At 56.6% G+C, this 13,437-nt stretch overlaps 6 protein-coding genes and 1 non-coding gene across 7 annotated transcripts in view; 5 read left to right on the forward strand and 2 right to left on the reverse strand.

Annotated features, from left to right (window-relative positions):
- The window catches only part of F5Z01DRAFT_681029 (major facilitator superfamily), a gene marked incomplete at both ends in the record, with an annotated part of 1,819 nt that extends 1,717 nt beyond the window's left edge, over positions 1–102 (reverse strand). Inside the window, one exon of the mRNA XM_046265647.1 lies at positions 70–102. Within this exon, the coding sequence (XP_046118892.1) occupies positions 70–102 (33 nt within the window). The remainder of the gene's footprint in view (positions 1–69) is intronic.
- Positions 103–1,847: 1,745 nt separating this feature from the next.
- On the forward strand, positions 1,848–5,010 carry F5Z01DRAFT_62718 (uncharacterized protein). The gene has a single exon (XM_046261528.1). It carries the CDS (start codon positions 2,161–2,163, stop codon positions 4,819–4,821), a length of 2,661 nt encoding a protein of 886 aa, XP_046118893.1. The 5' UTR covers positions 1,848–2,160; the 3' UTR covers positions 4,822–5,010.
- Positions 5,011–5,484: 474 nt separating this feature from the next.
- On the forward strand, positions 5,485–6,985 carry F5Z01DRAFT_62697 (pectin lyase fold/virulence factor). Its single transcript, XM_046261513.1, has 5 exons — positions 5,485–5,776; positions 5,830–5,999; positions 6,058–6,302; positions 6,359–6,501; positions 6,570–6,985. The coding sequence occupies exons 1-5, from the start codon at positions 5,655–5,657 to the stop codon at positions 6,856–6,858; spliced, it is 969 nt and encodes a 322-aa protein (XP_046118894.1). The 5' UTR covers positions 5,485–5,654; the 3' UTR covers positions 6,859–6,985.
- A 1,010-nt stretch (positions 6,986–7,995) lies between these two features.
- On the forward strand, positions 7,996–8,819 carry F5Z01DRAFT_749744 (uncharacterized protein; the record flags this gene model as incomplete). The annotated part of the gene is made up of 4 exons (XM_046267005.1): positions 7,996–8,014; positions 8,043–8,429; positions 8,493–8,563; positions 8,589–8,819. 4 exons carry the CDS (start codon positions 7,996–7,998, stop codon positions 8,817–8,819), a joined length of 708 nt encoding a protein of 235 aa, XP_046118895.1.
- A 274-nt stretch (positions 8,820–9,093) lies between these two features.
- On the forward strand, positions 9,094–9,165 carry F5Z01DRAFT_t45. Its single transcript has one exon. It is a non-coding gene; the product is annotated as a tRNA-Asp (tRNA).
- A 674-nt stretch (positions 9,166–9,839) lies between these two features.
- F5Z01DRAFT_653508 (uncharacterized protein) lies at positions 9,840–10,968 on the forward strand. The gene has a single exon (XM_046263365.1). The coding sequence runs from the start codon at positions 9,998–10,000 to the stop codon at positions 10,913–10,915; it is 918 nt and encodes a 305-aa protein (XP_046118896.1). The 5' UTR covers positions 9,840–9,997; the 3' UTR covers positions 10,916–10,968.
- Positions 10,969–10,971: 3 nt separating this feature from the next.
- F5Z01DRAFT_63407 (glucosamine-6-phosphate isomerases/6-phosphogluconolactonase-domain-containing protein) lies at positions 10,972–12,218 on the reverse strand. Its single transcript, XM_046262016.1, has 2 exons — positions 12,058–12,218; positions 10,972–11,925 (listed from the first exon to the last, which is right to left on the reverse strand). The coding sequence occupies exon 2, from the start codon at positions 11,916–11,918 to the stop codon at positions 11,136–11,138; it is 783 nt and encodes a 260-aa protein (XP_046118897.1). The 5' UTR covers positions 11,919–11,925; positions 12,058–12,218; the 3' UTR covers positions 10,972–11,135.
- Positions 12,219–13,437: the final 1,219 nt, after the last annotated feature.

Consider the following 13,437-nt stretch of genomic DNA (forward strand, 5'->3'; position numbering starts at 1 on the left):
CCCCCCCCCCCCCCCCCCCCCCCCCCCCCCCCCCCCCCCCCCCCCCCCCCCCCCCCGGGCAGCGTTTACACCAACGCCCACCGCTGGCAAGAAGAGGCGCATGTCTGCCCTCGGTTTTGCATCGTGGGCGTTTCCTGCGTCGTTGCGAGGAGGCTGTTGGCCCAAAAGGGGGGAGGTTTCGTCGTGAGTCGGGCTCTCAGACGCCATTGCTGTCGTTTATGTCGATAGACCCTGAGCAAACAGAAACGGGTGCAGTTGATTTGAGAATGTGCCTATAGAGATATAAGAACGAAGAGTTGTTCTGAGTGAGTGATGCTGGGTACCGATTCCGCCGTGAGCCGGGGATGATCGACACAGAAAACAGATAGTGCAGCGTGGCCAGCGACCCAAAAGTAAGCAGCTCTGCATGCGCAATCAGCGTATCTTTGGCTGAGAGTCTTTATCAATCCAACTTGGAACTACTGTACGGAGTCATTAGCATTTAGAAGTACTGTTGCGGTCAAAATACGAGTCTTTGAGTATCAGCCAGTACCACTTACACCAGCGGACGAGGTGCGATAGGCCAGGTAGAGGTGCTCTCGAATTCATCTGTGATTTGACCATGGTCCCAATTTACCAGTGGCATACCTAGAATGCCCATTGCCCCATGCGCTCAAAGCAATGCATTCTTTCATGTCTATTACATCTTCAGGTGCGAGAAGTTGACCGTCTCGGCCGAGAGACTCATGGACCGGATGCGAGCCTCGTCTAGGAAACAACAGCTGCTGACCTTCTAGAAGCTCGTTTCTAATTAGAGACGCGCAGTCATTTCTCACGAGGCGGGGCGTCATGTATGATCAAGAACCTCTCAGCAGGTCCGTAATCAATGCAGACTCTAAGCTAGACTGCCGGAAGCAGGTGAGACAGCCATTTGACGGCAACGCACTGACTGAACCTGCGTCTCCGTTCTCTGGCGTGGCTGCGCGTGGCTGGAGGGAAAGGGTGGCTGTGGCTGTGGCTGTGCTTCAAAGCAGCCTGGACTGGAGCTGCCATTGCTTGTCCAATCCCATGCACTCAGCTTGCCCATTCGACATTAGCATAAGGGTTGCAATGAAAGCTCGACTGAATCGAGCGAGGACCAGCTTGACAAGAAGCAGAATGGAAGTCATGTTCGCTCTGCATTGTGGTGCTCGTGATAAATGAAGGACCCTCTGCCAAGCCAGCTCAGCTCAGCTCAGCATGCTCAGGCCCTCTGGAGAAGCCCCTGGAGAATCGACGCGACTGGAGCTGGAACCCCGCCAACCACGCCGGGCCGCATTCCAGTGGCAGAACCGGCACAGTCCAATCCTTGGCTCCAGTCCTTGCAGTCCATGTTGCTGCCCGGACATCCGTGTCCCCAGGGTTGTATCCTTCAAGGGAATGGAGGCGCTGGCTTCAACGACATGAGCGCATCGATCGATCGTGTCGGGACAGCCCCTAGAGATGCCTCTACACACAGTTTGGAAATGTTCTCTAAGTTTCCTAGTTTAATGACAAGGACGGGCGGGAATAAGTAGCTCGGTGACGCTTGGTCCGGTACCTGCGCTAGACTGACTGCAGCTGTTTCAGACGGCGCTGCTCACACGCGTATGGACAAGTGCGTCCGCCAACACGAGCGACGAGCGTGCTGGAAAGCCTGGAAAAGCCTCGTCGTCGACGGTCGGACAGCCGGGACCGTGAATCATTACGTAGGTGGTGCTGCAGGGGTCTGCGGGTGGCAGGCTGCTGAGTCTTGTCGTGGTCCAAGCCTGCTGTCGAGGATCGAATTCTCAGATCCACCAGTGTCTGGTCCGCGCCCACGAATGCATTTCAGAACAGAACGCTGATGGAATCCAATCCACATCCCTTGGCCCATCTCAAGCTATACTTGTAGTCATACTTTCCCTATTATCGTGCAGGTCACGTCCCGACTCTGCTCTGAATCGAAACGGACCATCCTACCCACAGCCTACAGGCAGGCAGCCAGCCAGCCAGCCAGCCAGCCAGCCTGGACGCCGCATGAACATTGACTGTCCGCCCATGTTTCGTCGTCGCGCAGCGCCCTGATATCGTGACACAGTCGACGCGCCAGGACGCACCAAGCCGTCGCAGCAGAAGCAGCGTCCAGTGCTGCACAACAAGCAGTCTTCGGCCTCCGCAACCATGTCCCTCCAGGTGCCAGCAAAGGCCGGCGGCGCTGGCAGGTCGCGCTTCTCCAAGGCCCTTCCCTCTATCCCGCCCACCGAAGCGACGAGTCCGACCGCGAGCCTGTTTCCCATGCCGCCAACCTGGGCCACAGCCACGAACACGAACCCGTCCACGTCCACGTCCACAGCTGCAGACATTAGGAGCAAGCCATTGCCCGCCTCTCGAGCGTCGGAGGACCTGCCATTACCTCCACCACCCCCGCCACGCCGCGACCGCAACCGCGACAACAACCACGACCCGACGACGCCAGCCCCATTCTCGCCGCTGCCCTCGTTGCCCGGCAGGAAGCCCGTCGCGTCACCACCGACCGTCTCGACATCTCCTTCGCTAGCTGCCCTCCCCAAGATACCTGCAGCGGATGCGCCTCCAAAGATGACAATCCGCCGTCGACCTGTGGGCAGCAAGCAGCAGTCACAATCGCACGAGGGGTTGGTGCCAGCGTCACAGCCTCCTCCACAGCTTGCAACCGCAGGATCCAGCACGGAGGTAGCTCAGCCACCGACGCAAGAGCGCAAAGAAAAGGAAGACACCATCTCACCAGTGGCCAACGCGCACATAGAGACTCTTCCACAAGAGCGAGCGTTGCCAGAGACAGGCGCGCGGGAACCGCCAAAGCTGGCAGAGAAGGAGCCGTCGCTGCCACCCTTGGAGCTTGCATCGTCACTTTCGACATCCCTCTCACCTCTGAAATTGGATTTCTCAGAGCCCTCGGACACGACTGCCGTCTCGACGTCGACAACACACGCGCCTGCAGGCGCAGCCGGGCCATCGCCGACAGCGTCATTGACCTCCCCCATCTCTTCCCAGGAGGCGGCGCCCACGGGCGATCAACATTTACCACACATACTATCGCCTCCTCATTACTCGGACACCTTTGACCTCTCTCAGTATCAATTCCCACAAAAGTCTCCATCAGAGTCGCTCTCCAGCATCCTATCCGCGTATTCTCGCAGCGACACGGCTTCCATCATCCGTTCCTCGGACGGCACCGCCTACAGCACAGTCGACTCGACCACCACAGACTCACCTGATCACGACGCCCCATCCGCGTACCTGGCCCCGTCTCACGGCAAACACCTCGCGAGGCCGTCCCTCTCCACAATCACGTCGGTAGGGACGCAGAAGACTCTTGTTCCTGCGCCGCCGCCTGCTCCTCCAAAGGACGACATCACCACACAGCGAACCGAGTCTCCTGTGCGCGGTCTGGGTCACGACTTTGGGGCTTCTTCGCCTCCGCGACAGCAAATCTGGCAGCGCCGTCGCTCCCTCAACGGCAGCCGCGATCTTCCCGATCTCCGCCTGGACAAGAGCCACGGTTCGACCGCATCTTGTTCCTCCATCTCGACCATTCGCGCGTCGCAGAAGCCTCTCCCGCCCCTCAAGGCGTCGTCGACATCTCCTGATCCTCCCGCGGAAGCATCAGACTCGACGGAACGCGAGGTGGCGCCTGCGCTTCCAGCGAATGACTCCGAAGCAATGGGTCATGCAAGCTCAAAAATCAACAAGCTGAAGAAGGTTCTCCGCAAGTCTCACACCTCCGAGGACATGGCCAAAAGCATCAGCGGCGGCTCGGTGACGACGACCACGCAACTCATCAGCCCGCCAACACCCGAATACCAGCATCAGGATGTGCAGACGCCTGTCATGAGTAGCTTCACGGCACCAGACTCGCCCGCGACTTCCCCTGAGCGGCACGCACCGCACCTGACTATCACCGCCAATCTATCCAAGGAGCGGCCGCAACCCCAGGGACAGCCTGCAAAGGAGACGAAGGCCATCACTAGAAAGGCTGTGCCGGTCTCGACGCAGCCAAAGGCGGAGCCGGAGCCAGCCGTGCTGCATCCGGCCAAGAGCCTGCCCAGCCTCCAGACCAACCTACCACCAACACCGAGCCAGCAGTCGTTGCCGCCAGCTTCGGCACGTCCACACTCAGGACGTGCCTCGCCAGCTCCTGACCAGGCCAGCCGAGGACGCCAGCGTACGCCTCGTGGCCCTCCTGGTGGACCAGGCCCCTTTTCCGGACAACCCGGGCCACCCGGGTCTTATGGAGGCTTTCCACAACCTCCAGGCAACAACTCCCGCCCGACGTCGGTGTCCTCAGCCAGGCCTAGTTCGCGAGGCTCAGTTCGACCCAATGGGCCTCCACGACGACCCGACGCGGAGCCGCGGATGGTCATGTCCGCCAATGGAGATCTCTGCTACCGAGGTCGATATGGCACGCTGTATCCGGAGATGAAGCCAAAGGAAGAGCCGTATCCCGATCCCGTGCCGTTCCCGGCGACAACAAAGGAGCCATCCGCTCCGGGCACAATCTTCAAGGCTGTGCCGGTGCGAGAGCGTCATATGAATTGCTTCCAGAACCACCGTTTCATGTCAAAGCGGCAGAACAAGGTCTATCCCTTGGCATGCCAGACATGCGAGAAGGCGGACAATGAGGACAGATGGGGCTGCGCATTCTGTAGCTTGCGGGTGTGCGAATCCTGCTACAAGCTCTTGAACGAGAGCAAAAGAGATCTCGGCACGCTCATGGACAGTCTACCGCAGCCGTCGACGCTCAGCCTTTCGTCCCCCCTACGACCCGGCTCCGCTTTGGGGTTGCAGAGCAGCTCACAATGAGGGCTTCCGGCCATTCTTCCACCTCTCTTGTTTCTTTCTGTCTCACGCACGCTACTTTTTCATTTGTCACCGCATAGAATTGGCTTTGGGAAACCAGGTAGACACGGCGCCACCGTACAGGCACATCACACGATACCAGCGAGCATGCACGGCGCGATAGGCTGTGGACTGGATGAAGACACGCGCACGAAACCCCAGGATTGACGAAGGAGGCAATAACTGCATGGGCAGCGGGCTCACAGGCTGAGCATGATAACAGGTTTCATCTTTGTACGTCCATGAGAGGTTTCACAGCGAGCATATACATATGTAATGTGTAGGAAATCCAAGCGATCATCTAATTTCGAGCCACAGCGAGCGAGCACCGCGTCCTTTGTGTATGAAGCTGTACATCAGTGCTCGTGAGACAACTCAGTTTCCCGAAAGGGGCACGGAACATTGTCCCCTGGACCTCCGTTGTCCTGCACATCAGCGTGTGATCGGGGGGGAATTCACCAACCCAATGATTTTCCATCCAGTGACGAGAAGCCTGCGACCGACTGAGTGCCCTAAACGGAGAAAAGGGCCCTCCAGCTGCAGCGTACCTTTTCTGATTCGAGGGATTACTCACCTGTAGAACCGGCACATTGTCCGGGGTACATGCATATTCCGTTCGGGACTGCCATCGATCTTCTGTGGGGGAATGGAATAGAGTCAATACTTAGACTCTAGGTTGAGTCAAGTTAAAAGTGGAAGCTCTGGTCATCAACTCTGGACATTTCTCATGCCGATCACTCTTATCACTTCCAGCTGCAATCTACACCATTGGGATCTTATCTTACAGAACCGTCACGATGAAATTTGTCTCCAGCATCCTCTCCCTCGCTCTCGTGGCACTGGCCCTTGCATCGCCTCTTGAGAAGCGCGCCTCTGCCACCGATCCTTGCAATATTGGCTACTGCACGCAGAACGGCGGGTGAGCTGTACCCCGGACTGAATGGACTTGGCAAGGGGCTGACGAGTGACCAGTACGACGGGCGGTGCCGGTGGCTCGACGACGACTGTGCGTAGCGTCTCTGAGCTCCAGGCTGCAGCGAGTGCGTCCGGGCCGCGCATCATCTTTGTTGAGGGCTCGATCAAGGGGGCCGCCAAGATTGATGTCGGCTCCGACAAGACTATTATCGGCCGCCCTGGCAGCGGTAGGTCTCCATTCTCCCTCGCTCATGGCGGAACGTGTTTGCTGAGTGTGATGCGCAGGTCTCGAGGGCGTCGGCCTCGAGGTGTACGGCCAGTCCAACGTGATCATCCGCAACATGAAAATTGGCAAGGTCCTCGCCGACTATGGCGACGCCATCCGCATCCTCTACTCGACCAACGTCTGGGTCGACCACTGTGACCTGTACGGCGACCGCAGCGTGAGCAAGGACACCTACGATGGACTCGTGGACCTGTCCCACGCCGCTGACTGGGTGACCATCTCCTACACATACTTCCACGACCACGTGAGTGCCTCCCTCGAGCGCAGCCCGAGACCAGATTACTGACGAATCCTTCATAGTCCAAGGCCAGCCTTGTCGGTCACTCGGACAGCAACGGCGCCGAGGACAAGGGCAAGTTGAGGGTGACATATGCCAACAACCACTTTTACAACCTCGCGAGCCGCACGCCCCTCTTGCGCTTCGGCACCGCCCACATTTTCAAGTGAGTCTTTCTCTCTCTCTTCTCTGCCCGTCAACAAGGGGGATAGAGACTGACTAACTGGCTGCCAGCAACCTCTACGACGCCGTCGACACGGGCGTCAACACGCGCATGGGCGCGCAGGCGCTGGTGCAGTCGTCCGTCTTCCAGAACTCGGGCAAGAAGGCCATCTTTAGCGAGTCCAGCAAGGAGGTCGGCTACGCCGTGGCCATTGATGTCGTGCTGGGCGGGCAGAGCGCCAACACGGCGCCGCAGGGTTCGCTGGGGGCTGGCAGCTTCCCGTACCAGTACAGTCTGCTCGGCTCGGGACGTGTTGCGAGCACGGTGCCGGGGCAGGCTGGCCAGCGGTTGACCTTCTAGTTGGGTTGTAACTTGTGGGCGAGGCATGTCCAAGTTGGACAGCATTGACTTGCTACGTTGGTTGGTTGTGGAACTGTCACTGAGGGGTGAGGCTTTCTGTAGCACAACAAGAACCGCTCACTCAACCCGCGCCTCGCTACATCGGTTGTTCACAACCAACTATCTTCCGCAGTAGTCATGTCAAGTGCTTGTAATTAAAATGCAGATACTAGAGGTCTTCTCCTCCGAAAACAGAGACGATGCCATGCCACCGTAAGTGGATTCCAGGGAGCAAGAGCCTTACCGTTTGAAATGGTCTTGGTCTGTTACTCCAGAGACTGTAGGTACCGTTTGCCTGGGACAGATTCATGACTAACCGTTGGTGCGATGAGGTGAAGACGGTATTCCTTTTTGGGGGGAAGAAATATAATATTTCGCGATTCATATTAGGCTACGACGTATAAATCCTGTTCATCTGCGCGTGGCGTCGAAGTCTCACAGCGATCATCTACTTAGAAGGGGCTAATTATCTCGGCTTTTTGAACACCTCTCTCATTCACTCTATTACAATGTCATAAACATGAGTCGCCATCTCAATAGAGCGGGTGAATCGTTCAGAACCTTTCCCGCGTGGTCTATAACTTCCCTGGCGGAACTGTTGATTTCCGCAGCCGTCCGATAATACAAGTCTTTCGTGGTAGTTGATTCACTAAACCACTATAACCATAAACTATTAATTTCTACAGCCGTCCGATGGTATAAGTCTTTCGTGGTAGTGATTTACTAAATCACTATGACTATAAACTGTTGATTTCCACGGCCGTCCGATGGTGCAAGTAGTTTATGTCAGTTAATTTACTAAACCACCATGGCCATAGATTGTTGATTTTTACAGCCGTCCGAAGGTGCAAGTCTTTCATAGTAGATGAATCACTAAACCACCATGACCATGTACTAACGAAGACCTTGGCTGAAGCTGGGATTCTGGACATTCTTACAAGGGCCGACAAGCCGTGGAAGAGTGTTTCCTGTATTACATTCTCTCAGTAGAATTTGACCAGCATAATCCTCCGTTACAAGGTTTTTGAATCAGTGACTCACGGCGTGCTAGTGAAAAGGCTAAACGATCTGAATGATATAAAACGGCCACCCCCACCCATGTCTATCTACTGTGTTGGTATGTCTACGACTCTAACCCCGGACAGACCCTTTACTGTTTAACAAACATTTACGCCGCGTGTTTGACGCACAAAGATCACATACCTTGCGCGATCGATATCGCCTCAACATGGACAGTTGCGAAGATACCACTAAAAGCCATTCGGGCCAGGTCCGAATTTTGTTGCAGACCAGAACGCACCTTCCGCTTGGTGCGGAATACGGCGACAAGATTGAATTCATGAAGAATCTAGCCTGCCAGCATCTTTGGAAACGAGACTTTGACCCTTCGCAAGAACGCTGGTATCCTTACAGTACTGTATTCGGTCTGGCAGATCGCTTATGCTTTCTCCTGATCGATCATTTCGGCTATGATCATGCCCAGACCAGGCACACGTGCCATTGTTATGGGTTAAATGGACTGGAGAGGCTCTGTACGTTGCTTTATCGTTGTCTATACCTTTTGGAGTTATAAGCACTAACTGGACTGATTGTAGTATTCAGTTACACGAAGAACTCCCTTCTCGGATTCGCAAAGAACTCAAATCATGGCCATTCACATGGGAGGGTAGGAAGTGGCACCGGGTACCCAGGAGCCAGATGGTACTTGGAGTCCCGTAAACCACCGACTTATAATTAAGTCTTTTTTACAAAATGGGATACCCATCTGCGACACTCATATTGCTTTTGTAAAGAAGTATCCGGAGCACGCAAAGTGGCTTAGGGATCACCTGGAGGAGCATCTATGGGCTAAGCTTGAGCCACACTGTGAGCTGCCCGCTGAGGCCGAAAGTCTATGCACACTGAAAAGGGATGGGGATTAGGCTTTTGCGGAATGCCTCCGTGTACGCAGGAATACGATATTCGTGACACCCAAGAAACCAGTTTCAAAACCTTGAACAATATTATACAGTACCCACTATCAAGCCTTCACTTTGAAATGCAGGGACAGGCTGGCCAGCGCTTGACCTTTCAAGTTGTCGAAGTTGGGTTTAGCTACCTTATGGAACTGTCACTAAGGGGGAAGGCTTTCTCTAGCAAAATAAGGGCGGCATACTCTATCCGCGCCTCGCTACATCGGTTGTTCACAACCGACCATCTTCCGTAGTATAGTGGTCAGTATGCAAGCTTGTCACGCTTGAGACCCGGGTTCAATTCCCGGCGGGAGAGATCCGCCAGCTGCCAAGCAGTTCTTTTTTTGTTTTTGTTTTTTAGGAGCAATGCCAAGAGTCGGTCGTTGATCAACTGGTGCATCTATGTATATACGTACATACCGCCTTTTTGCTGTTGCGCGGCAGCCGTGACGTGACGTGCTTGTGTGCTTGGTGAAGTAATCCATTGACTCGAGAGTCGAGCATGCTGCCCCTGGATTAGCGCCCGCCCAAAGACTGGACTGGACTCCAACCTCCCAAAGCCGAAGCAAACCCAACCCCAGCTCTATTATCACCATTCCCTCTAGTCCACTCGGACGACAATGTCATCATCCACAATCGCACGATCTCGATCGCTACGAAAACCAAATCCGCCCGCAGAAAGCTCCTCCGCCGTCCCTAGATCATCCAGGCCAGCAGCACCGTCCGACGCAGACCATCATGGCTCACCGAGTCGGCTGCCTACCAAACCCCCCACGCGCGTGCCGTCGACATCATCATCCAATGGTGGTGCCGCCGCGAAACCAGCACCGCGCCCGCTAGGACGAACACTATCGTCGAGACAACCAGCCGACGCGCCCAGAACGAACTCGACGCGATACCCGCCCACGACGGGCAGCACGAGACATGCACCACCACCATCCGGGACGCTGCGGCCAACGTCCGCGAGCAGCAGCAGCAACAACAACAACTCGGCGTCGTCGACACAGATCAAGCGAGTAGCGTCCCACGCGCGTGCTAGAAGCACCGCCTCCACGAACGGCGCGACGGGCCTCACACCAGCTACGACCTTGAAGCCTCCGCCCCAGGGTACGAACTTACGCACAGCCGCCCACGCAAAGACCGCGTCGATGGATCGAACTCGAACGGCAAGCACATCGTCAACGACCACCACCGCTCGCGGGGCACCAGCCGCAGCACCCGCACAGGCTCAGTCACGTCTTCGACCAAACTTCTCGACCCTACAGACGCACTACTCCCCAGCCAAGTCGCGCGACCCAAAGCCCCTGACCGCAACGTACCTCGCGCCCCCATCCCCGTCCAAACTACCGGCCAACGTCGCCGCCTCGGCAGAGACCAGCAAACTTCAGACGGAACTACTACAGTTGCATCTCCTACATCGCGACGCAGCCACCGTCGAGGCCCAGTGGCGCGCGAGCGCAAAGCAGAAACTCGGTGCACGATTTGAGAAGGCGTGCATCACAGCCGAGCAAGTAGCCGAGCAGGAGAAGGCAGGTCTCGAGAGAGCCAATGTCCTCGCACTGCACGCGTGGGGGAGCGAGGGTGGTCTCGAGGAGAAGATACAGGGCCTCGACACGGTCTTCAACGGTATATGGTCACTCAGCGAGCCAGGCGGCCGCTACGCGCGTATGGCACGGAGATTCGAGCGCTGGATGGACCAGGTCAGCGAGGTGGAGCAGGCGCGGCGGGACGGCACGTATCTGGAGCAGGGCGACCAGAGCCTCTTCATCAGCGACCTCGAGACACCGTGGAAAGAAGACTGCGCCGGCACGTTGCGGCGGCTGGACGGCTGGAGGCACCAACTGCGTGTTCTCGGGGAGCCACCTGCTGACGAGGACGGGACGTCAAGCCTGGCCAAGATGCTGCAGGGCGCGCGGTCCCTGGTGCAGGACATGTTGGCCGAGGTGCAGATGATGGAGGAGATGGAGGAGGAAGCGCTGGCTAGGGAAGCCGAGTGGATCGAGAAGATGAATCGGATGGACGACGATGATACCCCTCAAGCTGGAGCGATCTGGCGGACTGTATAGCACAACGATTAATAATACATCTGGCACTGATCACCATGTAGACGGTTGAGACACACAAGTTGGACATGATAGTGATGGATTGATCGAATAATGCTGTGGGGGATAATCGCCAGTCTGTCTAATCAACGCACCGCGCACGTATCGTCAATCCAGCATCTGACCCTTTGTTTGTGGCTTCCTATCAGAGCTTCATTTTCATCCCGTCATCCGAGGTATCATGTCATAGGAATGCCCTCCGAGGGAAGGCTACGCCTTCCACAGCAGGCTCGTCCACGAACCAGCTCGCTCGGTCGCCGGCGGTCTCGTTGATAAGTGTGCAGGGGAGACCATCCGAAGTATCGAAAATCTGCTTCATAATCTCCTTCTTCCCTCCACCGGTAGCCACAAACGCGATGCGCACGGCGTGTGTGACAACGGGAAGCGTCAATGTGATGCGCTTCGCAGGCGGCTTGGGGGAGTCCTCGATGGGAGCAACCCACGCATCGTTCTCGCGCAGCAACGCATGGCCCGGGAACAGCGAGCAGGTGTGGCCGTCGGGTCCGCAGCCGAGCAGGAGGAGGTCGAAGATGGGCAGGCGAACCGAGTCGCGCGACGCAAAGCTCCCCACCAAGGTCTTCTCGTACTGATCCGCCAGCTCCTGGGTATCCTCCAGGTGTGTGACGTCAATAGGGCGCACGGCGGGCTTCTGGTCCTCGGGAAGCTTGTCTAGCAGCTCCTTCTTCAGAAGGGCATAGTTGGAATCCTCGTGGTCGAGGGGGACGGCGCGCTCGTCAGCAAAGAAAATCTCCCACTTGTTCCACTCGACAACGTCGTTCGGGCCGGACGAGGGGGCGAGCAGGGCGGTGGCGAGCGTCTTGGGGAGCGAGCCGCCCGACACCGCAACCTTGAAGCTGTCGTGACGGGCGATGCCGGCAGCTTGGGACTGGATGATGTACGAGCGGAGGGCGGGCGCGAGGGCGTCGACGCCGGGGAAGGCGAAGAGGTTTGGCTGCGTCTTGGGCATACTGGCGCTGCGTTGCGATCGCATTGTTTGGTTAAGAGTGGTGTTGGAAAATGCAAACCAATGTGGGAGTTTGTTGTTGTTGCTGCGTTGGAGGGGTTCGAGGTCGGTGGGTTGGGTTGGGAATGGAGGGGTAAGTTACCTTGGGAAAGAGGATGTCGTGGCTCGCCGGTGCGCGCAGCGGGAAGGAAATGCCCAAGTGCGTGCTGAGGTTGACTGCTTCTTTCCTGCGTTATTACCTAAGGTAACTGCTGTCGCACTGCAATCAAATAAATCTCTCTCTATTCTCTGCGGCAGTAACGAAACGACGTCAGTGGGCCGATGCGCCCGTCAAGGTGGTGGTGGGCCTATGAAAGAAACGCTCGCTCCCAGCGAGCATGCTGCCGTCTCCATGTCCATCAACTCTTGGGTACTGCGTACGTGCGAACGTACTTGCGGTAATGATAACAAGGCTCCGTTGTCGATTGACAGATGTCGATGACGGAATCACGCCCGCACATCCAGATTGCCATATGCACTTTACGCGCAAGGAGAAGACAGACAGTCCAACACGTCTGCTTTAGTCGTAGAGTTTGTCCCAATGCAGCCTCCCGGTCACGCCACTGCCACGCCAATGGTGGAATGCATGCCTCACGTCACATTGGCCCTCAATGGGGATTGGGCTGTTGGTCGGCGCTTCAGCCTTGACGGTAGGGCAAAAAAGTAGAGGAAAATGAAAATCTTGCCCCCCCGCATGCACGCACGTTTTCATCGTCGACATGCACGAGCCGCATTCCTTCCTGATGGCAATTGCAACCCGGTTGCTCAGTAAGGATCGATTGGCGATAATTAAGTAAGGAAATGGATGGGGTACGAAAGTGACACATGGCGTTCAGTGATTTGGCTGGTCTGGAGTACTCTTTATTAGTATTGATTAACCAAGCACTCCAAAGACTTATCTTCTTCACATGCAAACAACTTGAACCAAACCGAGTGGCTCTGCCCAACAACGTCATGTCGTTTCTGAAGCGGGCGTGCCACAAAGCCTCGCGATGACGTCATTAGTTATGTCGCAGAGGCCATCTGCTCCAAGCTCCAAGTGCCTCCAACAGTGACTGGAGCTCCACCTGACGGCAGCCACTGCTTCTCTTGCACCGCTCGGATGCACCGCTCGGAGAGAGCTCCGGGGGGGACACGCACTGATTCGGTGAATGGGGCTGACAACTTGACAAGTGCACTCACTGGCAGTCTGGGCTCTCGGGCAGGCACTGCACGGCAGCGACCAGGGTGGAGCGGGAGGGGTCGTTGGACCCTCGATCAGTGCCCTGGATGGACCCTAGCAGGAACTGCGCAGCCCCTCCTTCTCATTCAGGGTCCATCCAACCAATATTTTCAAGTCATCCAACCGCGTATTCTGGTTCGTCTGTCCAGGCACCAACTTGCTGTCTGCCATGGCCCTCCAACCACTGCTTACCTTGCCTTGCCTGATAGATTAATCTACCCACATCCCTAAGGTTCCTCCTCCTTCCCGTCGATTCCACTG

The sequence above is a fragment of the Emericellopsis atlantica genome, assembly GCF_019669845.1.
Source record: "Emericellopsis atlantica unplaced genomic scaffold F5Z01scaffold_11, whole genome shotgun sequence".
NCBI lineage: Eukaryota > Fungi > Ascomycota > Sordariomycetes > Hypocreales > Bionectriaceae > Emericellopsis > Emericellopsis atlantica.